The sequence below is a fragment of the Epinephelus fuscoguttatus genome, linkage group LG4 (genome assembly GCF_011397635.1).
Source record: "Epinephelus fuscoguttatus linkage group LG4, E.fuscoguttatus.final_Chr_v1".
Taxonomy (NCBI): Eukaryota; Metazoa; Chordata; class Actinopteri; order Perciformes; family Serranidae; genus Epinephelus; species Epinephelus fuscoguttatus.
In genome coordinates, this window is record NC_064755.1 from 47,190,563 (window position 1) to 47,209,287 (window position 18,725).

General features: G+C 46.7%; 1 protein-coding gene across 50 annotated transcripts in view; it reads right to left on the reverse strand.

Annotated features, from left to right (window-relative positions):
- Positions 1–56: 56 nt before the first annotated feature.
- Positions 57–18,725, reverse strand: part of LOC125887903 (pleckstrin homology domain-containing family A member 7-like) — a 222,073-nt gene continuing 203,404 nt past the window's right edge. The window contains exons 18-29 of one of the 50 annotated variants that reach the window (XM_049575015.1): positions 13,662–13,763; positions 13,067–13,178; positions 12,177–12,307; positions 11,824–12,018; positions 11,616–11,712; positions 10,958–11,040; positions 9,121–9,384; positions 2,831–3,010; positions 1,829–1,962; positions 1,448–1,581; positions 1,168–1,206; positions 57–200 (exon numbers count right to left, since the gene is read on the reverse strand). In XM_049575015.1, the coding sequence (XP_049430972.1) occupies positions 175–200; positions 1,168–1,206; positions 1,448–1,581; positions 1,829–1,962; positions 2,831–3,010; positions 9,121–9,384; positions 10,958–11,040; positions 11,616–11,712; positions 11,824–12,018; positions 12,177–12,307; positions 13,067–13,178; positions 13,662–13,763 (1,497 nt within the window). In that variant the 3' untranslated portion in view covers positions 57–174. Of the gene's footprint in view, positions 201–1,167; positions 1,207–1,447; positions 1,582–1,828; positions 1,963–2,830; positions 5,385–5,454; positions 5,490–5,742; positions 9,385–10,957; positions 11,041–11,615; positions 11,713–11,823; positions 12,019–12,176; positions 12,308–13,066; positions 13,179–13,661; positions 13,764–18,725 lie in introns of those variants that run through there. The other 49 variants (XR_007449251.1, XR_007449256.1, XR_007449246.1 and 46 more) reach the window with 49 other exon arrangements.

An 18,725-nucleotide genomic window follows, 5' to 3' on the forward strand; every position in this document is an offset into this window, starting at 1 on the left:
TATTGTTGCTCCATCGTGTGAGTGCAGAAAGAAGAAACTATGGATCAAAACTCAAAGACGTGTGATGTCCTCACTCAGAGACAGAGATGTGTTAAAAGTGAATCAGTTAGTCGGCAGCTGAAGAACGATCAGATCCTTTGTCTTCTGTCTGGTTGTGTCGGTCGTTCCTGCAGGTCAGAGCTCTGCAGCTTTAGCTTTAGCTGAGGAGGAAACACAATCAACATGTCAGTGTTTGTTCTTCTGTCACGAAATACACACATCTTCAATTTACATCAGAGCTACTTCTGCAAATTAAACACATTTAACTTTCAATAGAATTTTGTTATTTGTTTAAAATTTGTGTCCAGAAGATTTCACAAAGACAGACTGCTCCCAGGGGACGATGTGCTGCAACTGTTTAGTTTTGTGTTGTAAATCTGGTACCTGAAGGAAACCTGGCTCAAATATTATCTTGACATATAACGTGTATTTGAATCTGACAAATTAAACAAAATCATTGACTTCAGACTGAAATAAACTACTGTTATTCTGATAAATACAAACCACTGTGAACAGTATCAATGTCATTATTCCTGCAAGAGTTCAATCAAGATATTACATAGAAAACACACACACACACACACACACACACACACACACACACACCACCTGCACATACACGAGCGAGCGCCACATTTAACCAGAGCAGCTCTTTAAAATCCCAGAGCCCAGAGGAAACCTGAAGCTGGAACATCACCCAAAACACAAACACCAGGACTGTGCACAGATTCAGTCAGACAAGAAACTCTGAAACCAAACTATAAAATGTTCAGACAGAGGTGAACAGGATATACCATGATGTGTTTTAGCTCCACTATAATAATAATGATCTCCTGCTCCAATCTCAGGTCATGAACGTGATTAAAAATATCTATTTATATTTTGGAGGTTCATTCAGGAAAGGGCAGTAGAGGAGACACACACACACACACACACACACACACACACACACACACACAGAGACTTCGCTTCAATCAGGACACAAAAAATGAAAACACCTCATGTACGTCACCAACAGACATTAAAGAAAATAGGTTTATGGTTTTTGTCTCCAGTCTGTGCACACTCCTGAGCCACACCAAACCAGATACACAACACAACACCACCCAGAAGGAAAGAGACAGGTACCTGGACCAGACCTGCTCACCGACTCCGGACACTCGGCCCCTGCACACCAGGGACAGATGACATGTCTAACATGACTCCTGTGTCTCTGTCTGTCAGCACAGGTTTGAGGTTCACAGGAGTTGTACACAGGATATTTTAGTCCGTCTTTAGTTATTAATGGGGCTGACGAGTTTTTAGGGTGAAGGTTAGGATCATTGAAGTTGAAGTTTTGAGAGTTTAGGGAGAACGTGTCACAGCTGTGATGGCTGATGGTTAGTTTGAGGTCCAGCTGGTCACTCACCTGCCACCTGTTTGCTCTTGCGCGAGGCCTCTGAGGCCAGCGCCTGAGACACGTCCATGATCCTCTCCTGCTGCTGCAGAGCTGAGTCCAGCTCACTGAAGTCCAGCGATGCCGACGGCTGGATGTTCTGAAAACTGTTGGAGGGACACAAAGACTGTTAACCAGTGGATTCATGAACACCACACTGACTATGTGGATCACCATTCAGACCTTTATTTCCATGTACAGTACATATGAAGCCCGTGGCAGCCATTGTAAACTCAATCAATACATTTGTCTGAGAGCAGACACAGAATATTGAACATCGTCCCTTTGAATACCAACACTGTCCCAGTGTTAAAGAACCAAAACCAGTATCAACCTGGCTCCAGGGTCACGTACCTGGATTTGGCCAGGAGGTTCTTGATGCGCTGGGCCCGGCGGGAGCGTTCCTCCAGCTCCTCTGGACTCAGAGGCTCATCAGGGTCGGACTCTACGTAGCGCTCTGGGATGGGAACTTTTCTGGGTTTGGACAGCTGCATGTTGGACACAGGTCGTCAGTGTTAAAGTCCGCCTCTGGGGACGTTTGAGACATAAAAATACTGACATGATTTTTTCCCAAAGTTTTGAGTGAACGTCACACTGGATTTGAAAAAGGTTGCTGAGAGTAAGAGTATAAAAGCCTTCTGTAAGGTTTTCTCATTTCTATTTTTTCCACAGATGTTTTATCAGAGAACAAACCCTGCTGCACGTCTTTGTTCAAATACTGAAAGAAAGTTTTCTTCATATTAAAACAGTCATTACGTGTCTGTGGCCTCTTTGATCCGTGCTGACAATGAGGCAGCACAGAGGTGTCGTCTCTTCTAGACGGATAAAGACAGACAGCTGGTTGATGAGTTGTTTGAAGGAGTTTAACTCAGGTTCATCAGGGTTTTTCTTTCAGTTGTGAAAAGATGTTTTTGTCTTTTTGTTTAACAGTTCATTCATCAGTTTGGGCTCTCTCTATCAGATCTGTGTTCGTCATTAAGATACTAATGAAGAAATGTGAACACAAGTACAGAGAGGACCTGCGTTGTGTTCAGAAGGTGATGATGAAGATCAAGTGGATTCTACTTTCTTTAAACGTGTTTGAGCAATCAATGAAAACACAGTAAAACCTGAAATGAGCAATAAATTCTTTTGTTCTTGAGGTACAGGCCTCGTTGTGCAGACAGACAGATTTTACTCTTCAGTCTGACTGTCGTCTCTCTGTAACACCTTCTTCAGGGTGGAAACAGATCTAATAGATAAAATGTACTTTTATAAAAGGAGTGTTTAAATATTCTCCACATCCTGGAGCAGACACAATAAAACACACTGAGGCTGATCCATGTTATGATGCTGCTATCAGTGATGTGTCTGTACCTCGCGGCTGATGTCCAGGTCATAGTCGAGAGGCTCCACATCCACCTCTCGTATGCGTGTGGTCGTAGCCGTCACTGTCACCCACTCGTCTGATTGGATCCTTCGTCTCTCTTTGGCGTGACTCCACCCTTCGTCGCTCTGACCCTCTGCAGCGGCTCGCTCCTCCTGCCAATCAAACACCTGGAAACAGCAGCAGGACTCAGAGTTACGCAGCTGACAGTGACTAACAGATCAGCTGTTAACAGTTTCAGATCTGAGCCTTTAAAGGTCAAATAATTATTAATTATTCTGGACACGTGTGGGTAAAAGGTGTTGTGTCTTTATTATTAGGAAAATTAAAGGAGTTACTGAAATTATCGACACAGAGTTTCTTTCTGATCCAACCCAGGCTCAGTCTGACAGTTTACATATTTTGGAGTGTTAACGTTAGATCAGGAGCATACAAGGAGCTGAAGAGTTTTACATGACGTATGTTTTTCAAAGACTAAATTATTAGTTTATTAATCAGTTATTCAACTCATATTAAATTTGCAACAATGCTGATAATCAATAAAATTGTAAAGAATTTACTGCTTCGGCATCTTAAACCTAAGAATTTGCTGGTTGTCTTCTGTGATAGTAAACTGAACATGTGAACATGTTTGAGTGTCGGACTGTGGATCAGAGAAAATAAGGAATCGGGCGGAAACATTTCTACACAGCACAGAGATTAACTGAGAAATGAGCTGCAGATAAAGAGATAATGAAAATAATCACTTTACAGATCAACGACGTGTTTATGTTCTTTAATAATCTGACAGACCTGTGTGGAGCCGTGACCGGACGGACAGAGGAGAGCAGTGATCGTCTCTCTGTGAGTTTATGGTGAAATGTAAAAACCAGCACTGACAGTGGTGCTGTGGTCTCCACTGTGGTCTGTCTGCTTTACTGAGTGTCTATAACAGATATATTATGTCTACAGTATATAATCTGTGATGTGTCTGCAGTGAGTCCAGTCCACTACAGTTTTTATAAACGTTGTCATAATTAATGTGTGGATTCTTGACTTATGGCCAAGAACATGTTTTTTGAGGTCACAGTGACCTTTGACCTTTGAACACCAAAGTGTCATCAGTTCATTGCTCCCTCGTTCATCAGTCACTGAACGGATTTTAATCATCAAAAAAATGAGTATCAGTTCAAGTGTCTGATGTAATCAGTATTTTTACTGTTGGACCGTCCTGTATGACGTTCATGAGACTGGGACAGACAGACGTACGGACGACCTGAAGACAGAATGGCGCCGGTCACAGCTATCAGTGAGGCCTTGTAATTACAGTAATAATTAATGTTAATTTTGACTGACGACCTCCACTGACACCATGACTGTCTCCAACTCCTCCTGTTGGTTCTGTCCATGATGACAGGCAGGACACGTGTTGATGTGACGGCCCGTTCATGTCTGGTGTCGTACTGTTAAACATACAGATACAGTCGCTCACCTGTCACCCCCACATGACAGGACACCTGCAGACGGAGGAATCAAACTATAGTTACAGTTAAATAAGATAAGTTAGGAGGTCGACATGAGACCGCAAACACAAACTGATTCTGTAACAGGACGAGCATCAGGATGAGGCCTCGGCACTTTTATATGTGTGTGTGTGTGTGTGTGTGTGTGTGTGTGCGCGGTGAGGGGTACTTGTGAGTAATCATCCAGGAGCATCAAAGCCATGCATCCTCCCCGCTCCAGCAGCGTGCAGCTCTGATCTGAGAGGAAACGTCCCCATGTAGTGCTCAGGACAGACAGACAGACAGACGCAGAGGGGACAGACAGACCCAGAGAGGACAGACAGACAGACAGACAGACCCAGAGAGGACAGACAGACAGACAGACCCAGAGAGGACAGACACACAGACAGACAGACAGACAGACGGACAGACGGACAGACCCAGAGGGGACAGACAGACCCAGAGAGGACAGACACACAGACAGACAGACGGACAGACCCAGAGGGGACAGACAGACCCAGAGAGGACAGACACACAGACAGACCCAGAGGAAACAGACAGACACACAGACAGACCCAGATGGGATAGACAGACCCAGAGGGGACAGACAGACCCCGAGGAGACAGATGGACACAGAGGGGACAGACAGACCCCGAGGAGACAGATTGACACAGAGGGGACAGACAGACCCAGAGGAGACAGATTAGGAAGGACACAGCCCACAGGAAGTTGAAAAGCCAGAAACTCTTTATTGTCCAGTGCAAACTTCTACATGATAGAAAAGAAAATGGAGGACAGAGTTTGTGCATTGCTTCTTTCTACCACAGGTGATTAGATGGTGATAATCGGGTCACCTCTCTAAGGTCTCTACTGTGTTCTACTCTTCACCTGCTGATTCTACTGTCTCTGTGAGCTGATATATATCGTACTGAGCTGAGAGGGATTAAAGCAATGATGCAGAAGAGCTTCAACGTTAATGTGTGAGAGACAAACGAGGAGCGGACAGCGGCACCACCGAGACACTGTAACAACACCAGGCTCTGAACTGTTGGAGACACTGTACCTACATCAGGCTCTGAACTGTTGGAGACACTGTAACAACACCAGGCTCTGAACTGTTGGAGACACCGTACCAACACCAGGCTCTGAACTGTTGGAGACACTGTACCTACACCAGGCTCTGAACTGTTGGAGACACTGTAACAACACCAGGCTCTGAACTGTTGGAGACACCGTACCAACACCAGGCTCTGAACTGTTGGAGACACTGTAACAACACCAGGCTCTGAACTGCTGAACTGTTGGAGACACCGTAACAACACCAGGCTCTGAACTGTTGGAGACACTGTAACAACACCAGGCTCTGAACTGTTGGAGACACCGTAACAACACCAGGCTCTGAACTGTTGGAGACACCGTACCTACACCAGGCTCTGAACTGTTGGAGACACCGTAACAACACCAGGCTCTGAACTGTTGGAGACACTGTAACAACACCAGGCTCTGAACTGTTGGAGACACCGTACCAACACCAGGCTCTGAACTGTTGGAGACACTGTACCTACACCAGGCTCTGAACTGTTGGAGACACCGTAACAACACCAGGCTCTGAACTGTTGGAGACACCGTACCTACACCAGGCTCTGAACTGTTGGAGACACCGTAACAACACCAGGCTCTGAACTGTTGGAGACACCGTACCTACATCAGGCTCTGAACTGTTGGAGACACTGTACCTACATCAGGCTCTGAACTGTTGGAGACACTGTAACAACACCAGGCTCTGAACTGTTGGAGACACCGTACCTACACCAGGCTCTGAACTGTTGGAGACACTGTAACAACACCAGGCTCTGAACTGTTGGAGACACTGTACCTACACCAGGCTCTGAACTGTTGGAGACACCGTACCTACACCAGGCTCTGAACTGTTGGAGACACCGTAACAACACCAGGCTCTGAACTGTTGGAGACACTGTACCTACATCAGGCTCTGAACTGTTGGAGACACCGTACCTACACCAGGCTCTGAACTGTTGGAGACACCGTAACAACACCAGGCTCTGAACTGTTGGAGACACCGTACCTACACCAGGCTCTGAACTGTTGGAGACACCGTAACAACACCAGGCTCTGAACTGTTGGAGACACTGTACCTACACCAGGCTCTGAACTGTTGGAGACACTGTAACAACACCAGGCTCTGAACTGTTGGAGACACCGTAACAACACCAGGCTCTGAACTGTTGGAGACACTGTAACAACACCAGGCTCTGAACTGTTGGAGACACCGTACCTACACCAGGCTCTGAACTGTTGGAGACACTGTACCTACATCAGGCTCTGAACTGTTGGAGACACTGTAACAACACCAGGCTCTGAACTGTTGGAGACACTGTACCTACATCAGGCTCTGAACTGTTGGAGACACTGTACCTACACCAGGCTCTGAACTGTTGGAGACACTGTAACAACACCAGGCTCTGAACTGTTGGAGACACTGTACCTACACCAGGCTCTGAACTGTTGGAGACACTGTAACAACACCAGGCTCTGAACTGTTGGTCTGATAAACTCACTCATATAAAGAAGGAAACTTGGAGAAAGTGTTTATTATTTTTCATTGTCTTCAGAGATGCTGATGAAACAATGATCAGAATAAATCTCTTTAAGGAGCAGTGTGGAGGATTCAGTACCGTCTATCAGTGAGGATTACAGATTACAGATTACAACCATCTGAAACTTCTCCTGGTTAGAATTCCTTCAGTGTTGATTGTTGAGGAGCTGAATTATCCAGAGGTCTCTTTCTTTCAGAAACAAAGACACCAGCTGATTGACACCAGGAAACACTCTGAACACACAGGGTCAGGTTATAAATCAGTGTTAGTCTTCAGATGAACTGTGGACGGTGAGAGGTGAAACGTCTATGAAACGGAACAAACAGAGCAGCTGATTTATCTAAATGAATAAAGATGGTTAAATAAATCTGTGTTTCTCTGACGTTGCTCTTTGCAGAGTTGATGCCAACTACAGTGTCTGACATGAACACATGAATGTCTCTATCTCAATCAATCAATCAGTCAATTTTATTTATAAAGCTCAATATCACAAATCACAATTTGCCTCACAGGGCTTTACAGCATACGACATCCCTCTGTCCTTACGACCCTCACAGCTGATCAGGAAAAACACCCCAAAAAACCTTTAACAGGGAAAAAAACGGTAGAAACCTCAGTGTCAGTGTTTAGTTTGTCCGTTCTGGGCTACTGTAGAAACATGGCGGTGCAACATGGTGACCTCGTAGACAAGGACCTGCTCCCTGTGTCGATATAAACGACTCAATCAATTCTTATTTAGGCTGATTAAAAAAACACTCTGATGATAGTTAAATCCTCCACACTGGAGCTTTGACCTGTCGAACAGATTTTCGGTGATGATGCCGTCGCTCCACGTTCAACCTCATTGTTTTTATTGCATCTGGGCCGCGAAGCCTGAACCTGTCCTATATATCAATGATGCATAAAACAGCTCAGCGTAGGCCACTTCAACTGTACTCTGATAGAGTACAGACTCTCCTCACTGTAACCATGGTAATGTGGTGATGAACCTCTGTCAGAGGATAAAATAAACTGAACAGGAGAAAGGCTGATTAATGATGATGATGATGATGATGATGATATCTAAATCAGTGTAAACATGTCTGATGCTGGTGGAGCAGAGGAAATAAAGATGCTCTGGTCTGAAGACGTACCAGAGGATCACAGACTGTGTATTGCTCACTGTTATAGGGACTTGTGGGAAATGTAGTCAGATTACAGGCAGCTCTCACAGCAGTCTGGTTACAATGTGTTAGTCTGTAATCAATCCACCAATCAGGTCATTATTACTGTCTCGTTATCTTAAAGGAAGACTTTGACATTTTAGAGTGTTGTTAGCATTGTTAGCATTCCTCACTGAACCCAGACGACACCAGGAAGTACAAACTGGATCCAGTGTGAATGTCAAAGTGTTCCCTCAGACCAGCAGAGTCTGCACATCGTCCTGACTGAGCTCTGATGTCACAAAGAGAACCAACCTTCATTGTCTCTGAGGTGGAGACTCTGTTTCACACTCATTAATTCAAATGTTGATTAAGGAGGTAAATTTGGGACAAAGGCAGTAAAACAAGGCACTTGGATTAGACATGAAGAAAAGAAAGCAGGGAGGTGTGATCGTGATTTGTGCCACATGTGTCACCTCTTTCTTCATCTCATCAACCTGAATACTCGACTCTATCACTTCTCGCCGTTCCTTTGCTCCTCTAAATTCTCTACAAAATATACCTGTACAACTGTGTTCTGAAAATATCCGACGGTAAATAAATAAAGGTGTGTGATGTACAGAGATGGGCTCTTCTGTCTACTTCCTGCTGAGACATCGTCTCCTCTTCCTCTCAGTGGCGTTACATTCACAATTGTGTCAGTGAGGTCCCACCAGGGGGCAGCATGTGGTAACCAGGTTCACTTTGAACCTTTAATAATATTAAATAAAGGAGGAGCGTCTGTCCAACATGAGCCGAGTATCTGTTCCCTGTGCTCTCTCATTATTCTTAAAGCATGAACCAACCTAACCACCCAGCCACTGTAAGCCCTGCCCATCTAGCATGTTAGTGCTAACGTCAACAAGGCAGAGCGAGCTAACGTGTTAGCCTTCCTGCTGAGTTATTATGTGGCTGGGGGCTGGAGGGGGGCGTAGCAGCAGTGGTGAAGGTGGTGCTCCCTGTGTCTGCTGCTGCTGCGCGGGGGTGGGGGGTAACGTACGGAGGCCGGTGCGTCAGAGGTGCTGGAGGGCAGCCTGGAGGAGGACGAGGAGCGTTGGGTGCTGATGGTGGAGGTGGACAGGCCTGTGCACGAGCGTTCGCCCTGGCTGAGGTTCCTCTTGCGCTCGCGAACGAGTGCCTTCTGGTGGCGCTTCATCCGCTCCAGCTGCTCCTCAGCCGTCATCCGTCCTCGAGGCTGGATGCTCGGGAGCTGCGGGGCTTCCGTAGGAGACGACAGGCGCTCCAAGGCACTCTTAGGTCTCTCCTGTGAGACAGGAAGGAAGGAGACAGGGACAATTTGAACAAGCACAGGACTGATACATGAGGGAGAGGACGGACGGATAATGAGGTCAATTCAGAATGAACTCAACAAGAATGAAATCAAAGACAGACAGGAAGTAAAGGAGGAGAAAGACAAGATATAAACAGTGACATCACCCAGTAGAGCCAAAGGTGTATTATCATGATTTCACGCAGATACAGACATGTTGGAAGCCCCCGCCATCAGGCACACAGATCATCAGCCATGCAGATCATCATCCACGCAGATCATCAGCCACGTAGATCATCATCCAAGCAGATCATCAGCCGTGCAGATCATCAGCCACATAGATCATCATCCACGCAGATCATCAGCCGTGCAGATCATCATCCACGCAGATCATCAGCTGCGTAGATCATCATCCACGCAGATCATCAGCCGCGTGGATTATCATCCACACAGATCATCAGCCATGCAGATCATCATCCACACAGATCATCAACCACGCAGATCATCATCCACGCAGATCATCAGCCACGTAGATCATCATCCAAGCAGATCATCAGCCGTGCAGATCATCAGCCACATAGATCATCATCCACGCAGATCATCAGCTGCATAGATCATCATCCACGCAGATCATCAGCCGCGTGGATTATCATCCACACAGATCATCAGCCATGCAGATCATCATCCACACAAATCATCAGCCACATAGAATATTAGCCACGCAGATCATCATCCACGCAGATCATCAGCCGTGCAGATCATCATCCACACAGATCATCAGCCACATAGAATATTAGCCACGCAGATCATCAGCCATGCAGATCATCAGCCATGCAGATCATCATCCACACAGATCATCAGCCGCGCAGATCATCATCCACGCAGATCATCATCCACGCAGATCATCATCCACACAGATCATCATCCACGCAGATCATCAGCCACACAGATCATCATCCACACAGATCATTAGCCACGCAGATCATCATCCACACAGATCATCATCCACGCATATCATCGGCCGCGCAGATCATCATCCACACAGACCATCAGCCACGCAGATCATCGGCCACGCAGATCATCATCTACACAGATCATCAGCCACGCAGATCACCATCCACGCAGATCATCAGCCACGCAGATCATCAGCCACGCAGATCACCATCCACGCAGATCATCAGCCACGCAGATCATCAGCCACACAGATCATCAGTCGCGCAGATAATCATCCATGCAGATAATCAGCCACACCATCACCTGGTCCTCCCTCTACCTCTATCCTCTGCCCCTCTGTCCTGTCTGTCCTCCCTCTTCTCTGTCCTCTCTCCTCTCTGTCCTCTGCCCACTCTGTCCTGTCTGTCCTCTCTCTTCTCTGTCCTCTCCCCTTTCTGTCCCCTCTCCTCTCTGTCCTGTCTGTCCTCTCTGTCCTCTGGCCTGTCTGTCCTCTCTCCTCTCTGTTCTCTGTCCTGTCTGTCCTCTCTCCTCTGTCCTCTTTGTCCTCTGATGTAGCCTGTCCAGCTGATCTCAGGTACATTCAGACACCTCCACCCTTGTTGTCTCCACTCACCTTGGGGGCAGAGCTCCCGGGGCCTCGTCTCAGGGTGACGTAGGACGCGATGGAGTTGGACTGGTTCAGTCGAGACGTCGGTCCTGACAGACAGAGACATGATAACACCGAGACAACAAATCAACACAGTCAGGTTTCAGCTATAAAGTTTCAAAAGTCACAAGGTCAAACTGAAACTGACAGGACGAGAAACTCAAACTTATTCTGTCATGTATGGACACTGGGGAAATAAATTCTGACTCTTAATTACTAAACATAAAAAAATATTTTCTTCAAGAGTCTCAGGAGAATTTTAATAAGGTTGAAACATCTCTGAGAGACATCAGATAAACTCTGGATCATTTATTCACCTGATAAATACAAATCACAGTTTCACAGGTTTTCACTGATGAATCTTTAAGAGATTTAATTTATTAACTCGTCTGTGAATAAACAAACTGAAGGAATTTAATTAAAGTTTGATCAGTCATTCTTTCTCATTTTTATCCTGTACAGAAAAAAACAAGTTTGTTTGCAGTAAGAAATATTTAAATGAGAAATAAGCACACGCTGATGGACTGTAGATCTTCAGCGTGATGGTTTAGTAAAAACTGCTCATAAATAATAATAATAGTAAATTAAAGATGTGTATTTCCTGTTAAAGTATTTCCTGTGGTACCTTTACTCTGGAAATACTGATACTCAGCATCAGTCGTGATGCTGTGGTGACTCAGTCCCGGCAGCTCCGGTTCACTCAGGTATGAACGCAGGTCAGTCTGAAATCAGAGAGAGTTACAGACAGGAAGTAGACATGATGTAGACAGGAAGTAGACAGGTGGTGCAGTCATAGTGTAGCAGGGTTATTCAGGTAGTAAATGACGGTATACCTTACAGTCTCCGTTGAGGACATACTGTCCGCTCTCCCTGTCCCTCTTCCTCTCATCTGATTGGCGTTTCAGCCCACGTACTGATGTGTGGCGGATGACCGAGGCCTCTTTAGGGAGAGGCGGCACCACTGGGGGCGTCTCCTCGTAGTCATAGAGGCGAGGCAGTGGTGGCCTGGGTGGGGCGGTGTCCTCGGCCTAGACAGGAAGCACACAGAAGCAGGATTTAACCACACGTACTGCTGGGTCAGGGTTTCTAACATAGAACACTTAAATCAGACTGAATCCAACAGGAAGTCCTCAACCTTAACAGGAAGTCCGCTCTGCTCTCTCTCAGAAGGACGACCGACACTCACCCAGTTTGGCACGGAGCTGTGAGGCAGCGTCTGGGACAGGGTGCTGGGGACGGAGCTGCGAGGAGGAGGCTGCACCTCTGTGCTGAGACAAGGCACTGCCAGCTCCGACACTGAAGGCACTAGTTTCCTCTCTGATGGAGACAATGTGGACAGACACACACACAGACAGACAAAGACACACACACACACACACACACACACAGACACACACACAGACACACACACAGACACAGACACACAGACACAGACAGACACACAGACACACACACACACACACACAGACACACAGACAGACAGACAGACAGACAGACAGACAAAGACACAGACACACACACACACACACACACACACACACAGACACAGACACACAGACACAGACACACAGACAGACACAGACACACACACACAGACACAGACAGACACACAGACACACAGACACAGACACACAGACAGACACAGACACACACACACAGACACAGACAGACACACAGACACACAGACACACAGACAGACAGACAGACACACAGACAGACACGGTGAAATGTGGTTAAATAAAAAGACAAACAAAGGTTCAGCTGTAAAATGTGAGCAGGTCTGACACTGATTTACATTGAGGAGAGAGTTCACACCACGCTCACACTGAGAGGAGCAGAAACACAAACACCAACTACAAAACACACACTTGCTACACAACACACACACCAGATTGTGTTACTGAGTGAATATGTATTAACGTGTTTCTGATGTGAAAATGTTGACGAGGTCAAACCTGTGCCTTTTCTTAAAAACTGTCTGATCTCAGCTGTGAATGAATAAATTGTGTGTCTTTCTTTATAAACGACAAAGTGTCCTCAGGCGAGGACGCGTGCTGGGTTGCCATGGTAACCAACCTGGGTTCTGGACAGAGTCGATGGTGATCTTGTAGTTGGCTTTGCTGGCGCTCAGTCCTCCCATCACGTCCTCGATCCTCCACAGCTCACGCTTCATCTCTGCCTTCTCCTGCTGCGGAGTGACACACACACACACACACACACACACACACACACACACACGTGTTACTGTTTCAGCTGGTTTTATTATGTTACACATTAAATAATTAACACAACATGTCGTCCTGTAAATGAAGTTTTGACTGAAGAACTGAGGAGAGAACTGTCAGGTGTCATCAAACAAACAGGAAGTGGATGATTTCTGTTAGATTTTAAACTATGTGGGCGCCATTCAATTCAATTCAATCCATTTTATTCAATTTCATCAGCCCTCTTCCAGGACGAACAGACGTGCAATAGATGTCGTACAGAACAGATCAGCGTAATAAATTAACAGTATGACACAATGAGACAGACACATGATACACTGAGGACAAACTACACACTGACCACAGACACAGGAAGTATTAAACCCACCCAGACGCTGTGACTGAAATAAACCAGCAGGTGTCAGTGTGGAGCTGAAGCTGCTCTGAGCTGCAGTACCAGGTCTCACCTGAGGGGTGGCGCTGTGGTTCATGTGTGCCTGCAGCGCCGTCCTCAACTGCTCCACTGATCTCTCCAGCTGGGTGTACTCCTGCCACGCCTGAGCCATCTCCTGCAGCGCACACACACACACACACACACACACACAGAGTCATGGTCTGCAGGTACACACACTTACACACCTACACATCTCTACTGTCCCGTAGTGTCCTATGGTGTCCTATAGTGTCCTATGGTGTCCCGTAGTGTCCTATGGTGTCCTATAGTGTCCTATGGTGTCCCGTAGTGTCCTATGGTGTCCTATAGTGTCCTATGGTGTCCCGTAGTGTCCTATGGTGTCCTATAGTGTCCTATCGTGTCCTATAGTGTCCTATGGTGTCCCGTAGTGTCCTATGGTGTCCTATGGTGTCCCGTAGTGTCCTATGGTGTCCTATAGTGTCCTATCGTGTCCCGTAGTGTCCTATAGTGTCCTATAGTGTCCTATGGTGTCCCGTAGTGTCCTATAGTGTCCTGTAGTGTCCTGTAGTGTCCTATAATGTCCTATCGTGTCCTGTAGTGTCCTATAGTGTCCTATAGTGTCCTGTAGTGTCCTATAGTGTCCTGTAGTGTCCTGTAGTGTCCCGTAGTGTCCCATAGTGTCCTATAGTGTCCCGTAGTGTCCTATAGTGTCCTGTAGTGTCCTATAGTGTCCTATAGTGTCCTGTAGTGTCCCGTAGTGTCCTATAGTGTCCTATAGTGTCCCGTAGTGTCCTGTAGTGTCCTATAGTGTCCTATAGTGTCCCGTAGTGTCCTATAGTGTCCCGTAGTGTCCCGTAGTGTCCTGTAGTGTCCTATAGTGTCCCGTAGTGTCCTATAGTGTCCTATGGTGTCCTATAGTGTGCCGTAGTGTCCTATGGTGTCCTATAGTGTCCTATAGTGTCCCGTAGTGTCCTGTAGTGTCCTGTAGTGTCCTGTAGTGTCCCGTAGTGTCCTATGGTGTCCTATAGTGTCCCGTAGTGTCCTATAGTGTCCTGTAGTGTCCTATAGTGTCCTATAGTGTCCTGTAGTGTCCTATAGTGTCCTATAGTGTCCTATAGTGTCCCGTAGTGTCCTATAGTGTCCTATGGTGTCCTGTAGTGTCCTATAGTGTCCTGTAGTGTCCTATAGTGTCCTATAGTGTCCTATGGTGTCCTATAGTGTCCTGTAGTGTCCTATAGTGTCCTGTGTCCTGTAGTGTTCTATAGTGTCCTATAGTGTCCTATAGTGTCCCGTAGTGTCCTATAGTGTTCTATAGTGTCCTATAGTGTCCTATAGTGTCCCGTAGTGTCCTATAGTGTCCTGTAGTGTCCTATAGTGTCCTGTAGTGTCCTATAGTGTCCTATAGTGTCCTGTAGTGTCCTATAGTGTCCTGTAGTGTCCCGTAGTGTCCTATAGTGTCCCGTAGTGTCCTGTAGTGTCCTATAGTGTCCTATAGTGTCCCGTAGTGTCCTATAGTGTCCCATAGTGTTCTGTAGTGTCCTATAGTGTCCCGTAGTGTCCTATAGTGTCCTATGGTGTCCTATAGTGTGCCGTAGTGTCCTATGGTGTCCTATAGTGTCCTATAGTGTCCTGTAGTGTCCTGTAGTGTCCTATGGTGTCCTATAGTGTCCTGTAGTGTCCTGTAGTGTCCTATAGTGTCCTATAGTGTCCCGTAGTGTCCCATAGTGTCCCGTAGTGTCCCGTAGTGTCCTATAGTGTCCTGTAGTGTCCTGTAGTGTCCTATAGTGTCCTGTAGTGTCCCGTAGTGTCCTGTAGTGTCCTGTAGTGTTCTATAGTGTCCTATAGTGTCCTGTAGTGTCCTATAGTGTCCTGTAGTGTCCTGTAGTGTCCTATAGTGTCCTGTAGTGTCCTGTAGTGTCCTAGTGTCCTGTAGTGTCCTATAGTGTCCTATAGTGTCCCGTAGTGTCCTATAGTGTCCTATAGTGTCCCGTAGTGTCCCGTAGTGTCCTGTAGTGTCCTATAGTGTCCCGTAGTGTCCTATAGTGTCCTATAGTGTCCTGTAGTGTCCTATAGTGTCCTATAGTGTCCTGTAGTGTCCTATAGTGTCCCGTAGTGTCCTATAGTGTCCTATGGTGTCCTGTAGTGTCCTATAGTGTCCTGTAGTGTCCTATAGTGTTCTATAGTGTCCTGTAGTGTCCTATAGTGTCCCGTAGTGTCCTATAGTGTCCCGTAGTGTCCTATAGTGTTCTATAGTGTCCCGTAGTGTCCTATAGTGTCCTGTAGTGTCCCGTAGTGTTCTGTAGTGTCCTATAGTGTCCTATGGTGTCCCGTAGTGTCCTATAGTGTCCTGTAGTGTCCTATAGTGTTCTATAGTGTCCTGTAGTGTCCTATAGTGTCCCGTAGTGTCCTATAGTGTCCCGTAGTGTCCTATAGTGTTCTATAGTGTCCCGTAGTGTCCTATAGTGTCCTGTAGTGTCCCGTAGTGTTCTGTAGTGTCCTATAGTGTCCTGTAGTGTCCTATAGTGTCCCGTAGTGTCCCATAGTGTCCTATGGTGTCCTGTAGTGTCCTATAGTGTCCTGTAGTGTCCTATAGTGTTCTATAGTGTCCTGTAGTGTCCTATAGTGTCCCGTAGTGTCCTATAGTGTCCCGTAGTGTCCTATAGTGTTCTATAGTGTCCCGTAGTGTCCTATAGTGTCCTGTAGTGTCCCGTAGTGTCCCGTAGTGTCCTATAGTGTCCTGTAGTGTCCTGTAGTGTCCCGTAGTGTCCTATAGTGTCCTATAGTGTCCCGTAGTGTCCTGTAGTGTCCTATGGTGTCCTGTAGTGTCCTGTAGTGTCCTATAGTGTCCTATAGTGTCCTGTAGTGTCCTGTAGTGTCCTATAGTGTCCTAGTGTCCTGTAGTGTCCTGTAGTGTCCTATAGTGTCCTGTAGTGTCCCGTAGTGTCCTGTAGTGTCCTGTAGTGTTCTATAGTGTCCTATAGTGTCCTGTAGTGTCCTGTAGTGTCCTATAGTGTCCTAGTGTCCTGTAGTGTCCTATAGTGTCCCGTAGTGTCCTGTAGTGTCCTATAGTGTCCTATAGTGTCCCGTAGTGTCCTGTAGTGTCCTATAGTGTCCCGTAGTGTCCTATAGTGTCCTATGGTGTCCTGTAGTGTCCTGTAGTGTCCTATAGTGTCCTGTAGTGTCCCGTAGTGTCCCGTAGTGTCCTATAGTGTCCTGTAGTGTCCTGTAGTGTCCTATAGTGTCCCGTAGTGTCCTATAGTGTCCCGTAGTGTCCCGTAGTGTCCTGTAGTGTCCTATAGTGTCCCGTAGTGTCCTATAGTGTCCTATGGTGTCCTATAGTGTGCCGTAGTGTCCTATGGTGTCCTATAGTGTCTTTAGTGTCCCGTAGTGTCCTGTAGTGTCCTATGGTGTCCTGTAGTGTCCTATAGTGTCCCGTAGTGTCCTATAGTGTCCCGCAGTGTCCCGTAGTGTCCTGTAGTGTCCTATAGTGTCCTGTAGTGTCCTATAGTGTGCCGTAGTGTCCTATGGTGTCCTATAGTGTCCTATAGTGTCCCGTAGTGTCCTGTAGTGTCCTATGGTGTCCTGTAGTGTCCTATAGTGTCCTGTAGTGTCCCGTAGTGTCCCGTAGTGTCCTATAGTGTCCTGTAGTGTCCCGTAGTGTCCTATAGTGTCCTATAGTGTCCCGTAGTGTCCTGTAGTGTCCTATGGTGTCCTGTAGTGTCCTGTAGTGTCCTATAGTGTCCTGTAGTGTCCCGTAGTGTCCTGTAGTGTCCTGTAGTGTTCTATAGTGTCCTGTAGTGTCCTATGGTGTCCTGTAGTGTCCTGTAGTGTCCTATAGTGTCCTATAGTGTTCTATAGTGTCCCGTAGTGTCCTATAGTGTCCTGTAGTGTCCTGTAGTGTCCTATAGTGTCCTAGTGTCCTGTAGTGTCCTGTAGTGTCCTATAGTGTCCTGTAGTGTCCCGTAGTGTCCTGTAGTGTCCTGTAGTGTTCTATAGTGTCCTATAGTGTCCTGTAGTGTCCTGTCGTGTCCTATAGTGTCCTAGTGTCCTGTAGTGTCCTATAGTGTCCCGTAGTGTCCTGTAGTGTCCTATAGTGTCCCGTAGTGTCCTGTAGTGTCCTATAGTGTCCCGTAGTGTCCTATAGTGTCCTATGGTGTCCTGTAGTGTCCTATAGTGTCCTGTAGTGTCCTATAGTGTCCCGTAGTGTCCTATAGTGTCCTATAGTGTCCCGTAGTGTCCTATAGTGTCCTATGGTGTCCTGTAGTGTCCTATAGTGTCCTATAGTGTCCTGTAGTGTCCTATAGTGTCCCGTAGTGTCCCGTAGTGTCCTATAGTGTCCTGTAGTGTCCCGTAGTGTCCTGTAGTGTCCTATAGTGTCCTATAGTGTCCCGTAGTGTCCCGTAGTGTCCTGTAGTGTCCCGTAGTGTCCTATAGTGTCCTGTAGTGTCCCGTAGTGTCCTATAGTGTCCTATAGTGTCCCGTAGTGTCCTGTAGTGTCCTATAGTGTCCTGTAGTGTCCCGTAGTGTCCTATAGTGTCCCGTAGTGTCCTGTAGTGTCCTATAGTGTCCTGTAGTGTCCCGTAGTGTCCTGTAGTGTCCTGTAGTGTTCTATAGTGTCCTATAGTGTCCTATAGTGTCCTGTAGTGTCCTATAGTGTCCTGTAGTGTCCTGTAGTGTCCTATAGTGTCCTGTAGTGTCCTATAGTGTCCTGTAGTGTCCTATAGTGTCCCGTAGTGTCCTGTAGTGTCCTATAGTGTCCTATAGTGTCCTGTAGTGTCCTGTAGTGTCCTAGTGTCCTGTAGTGTCCTATAGTGTCCCGTAGTGTCCTGTAGTGTCCTGTAGTGTCCTATAGTGTCCCGTAGTGTCCTGTAGTGTCCTATAGTGTCCCGTAGTGTCCTATAGTGTCCTATGGTGTCCTGTAGTGTCCTATAGTGTCCTGTAGTGTCCTATAGTGTCCCGTAGTGTCCCGTAGTGTCCTATAGTGTCCCGTAGTGTCCTGTAGTGTCCTATAGTGTCCCGTAGTGTCCTGTAGTGTCCTATAGTGTCCTATAGTGTCCTGTAGTGTCCTGTAGTGTCCTATAGTGTCCTGTAGTGTCCTATAGTGTCCTAGTGTCCT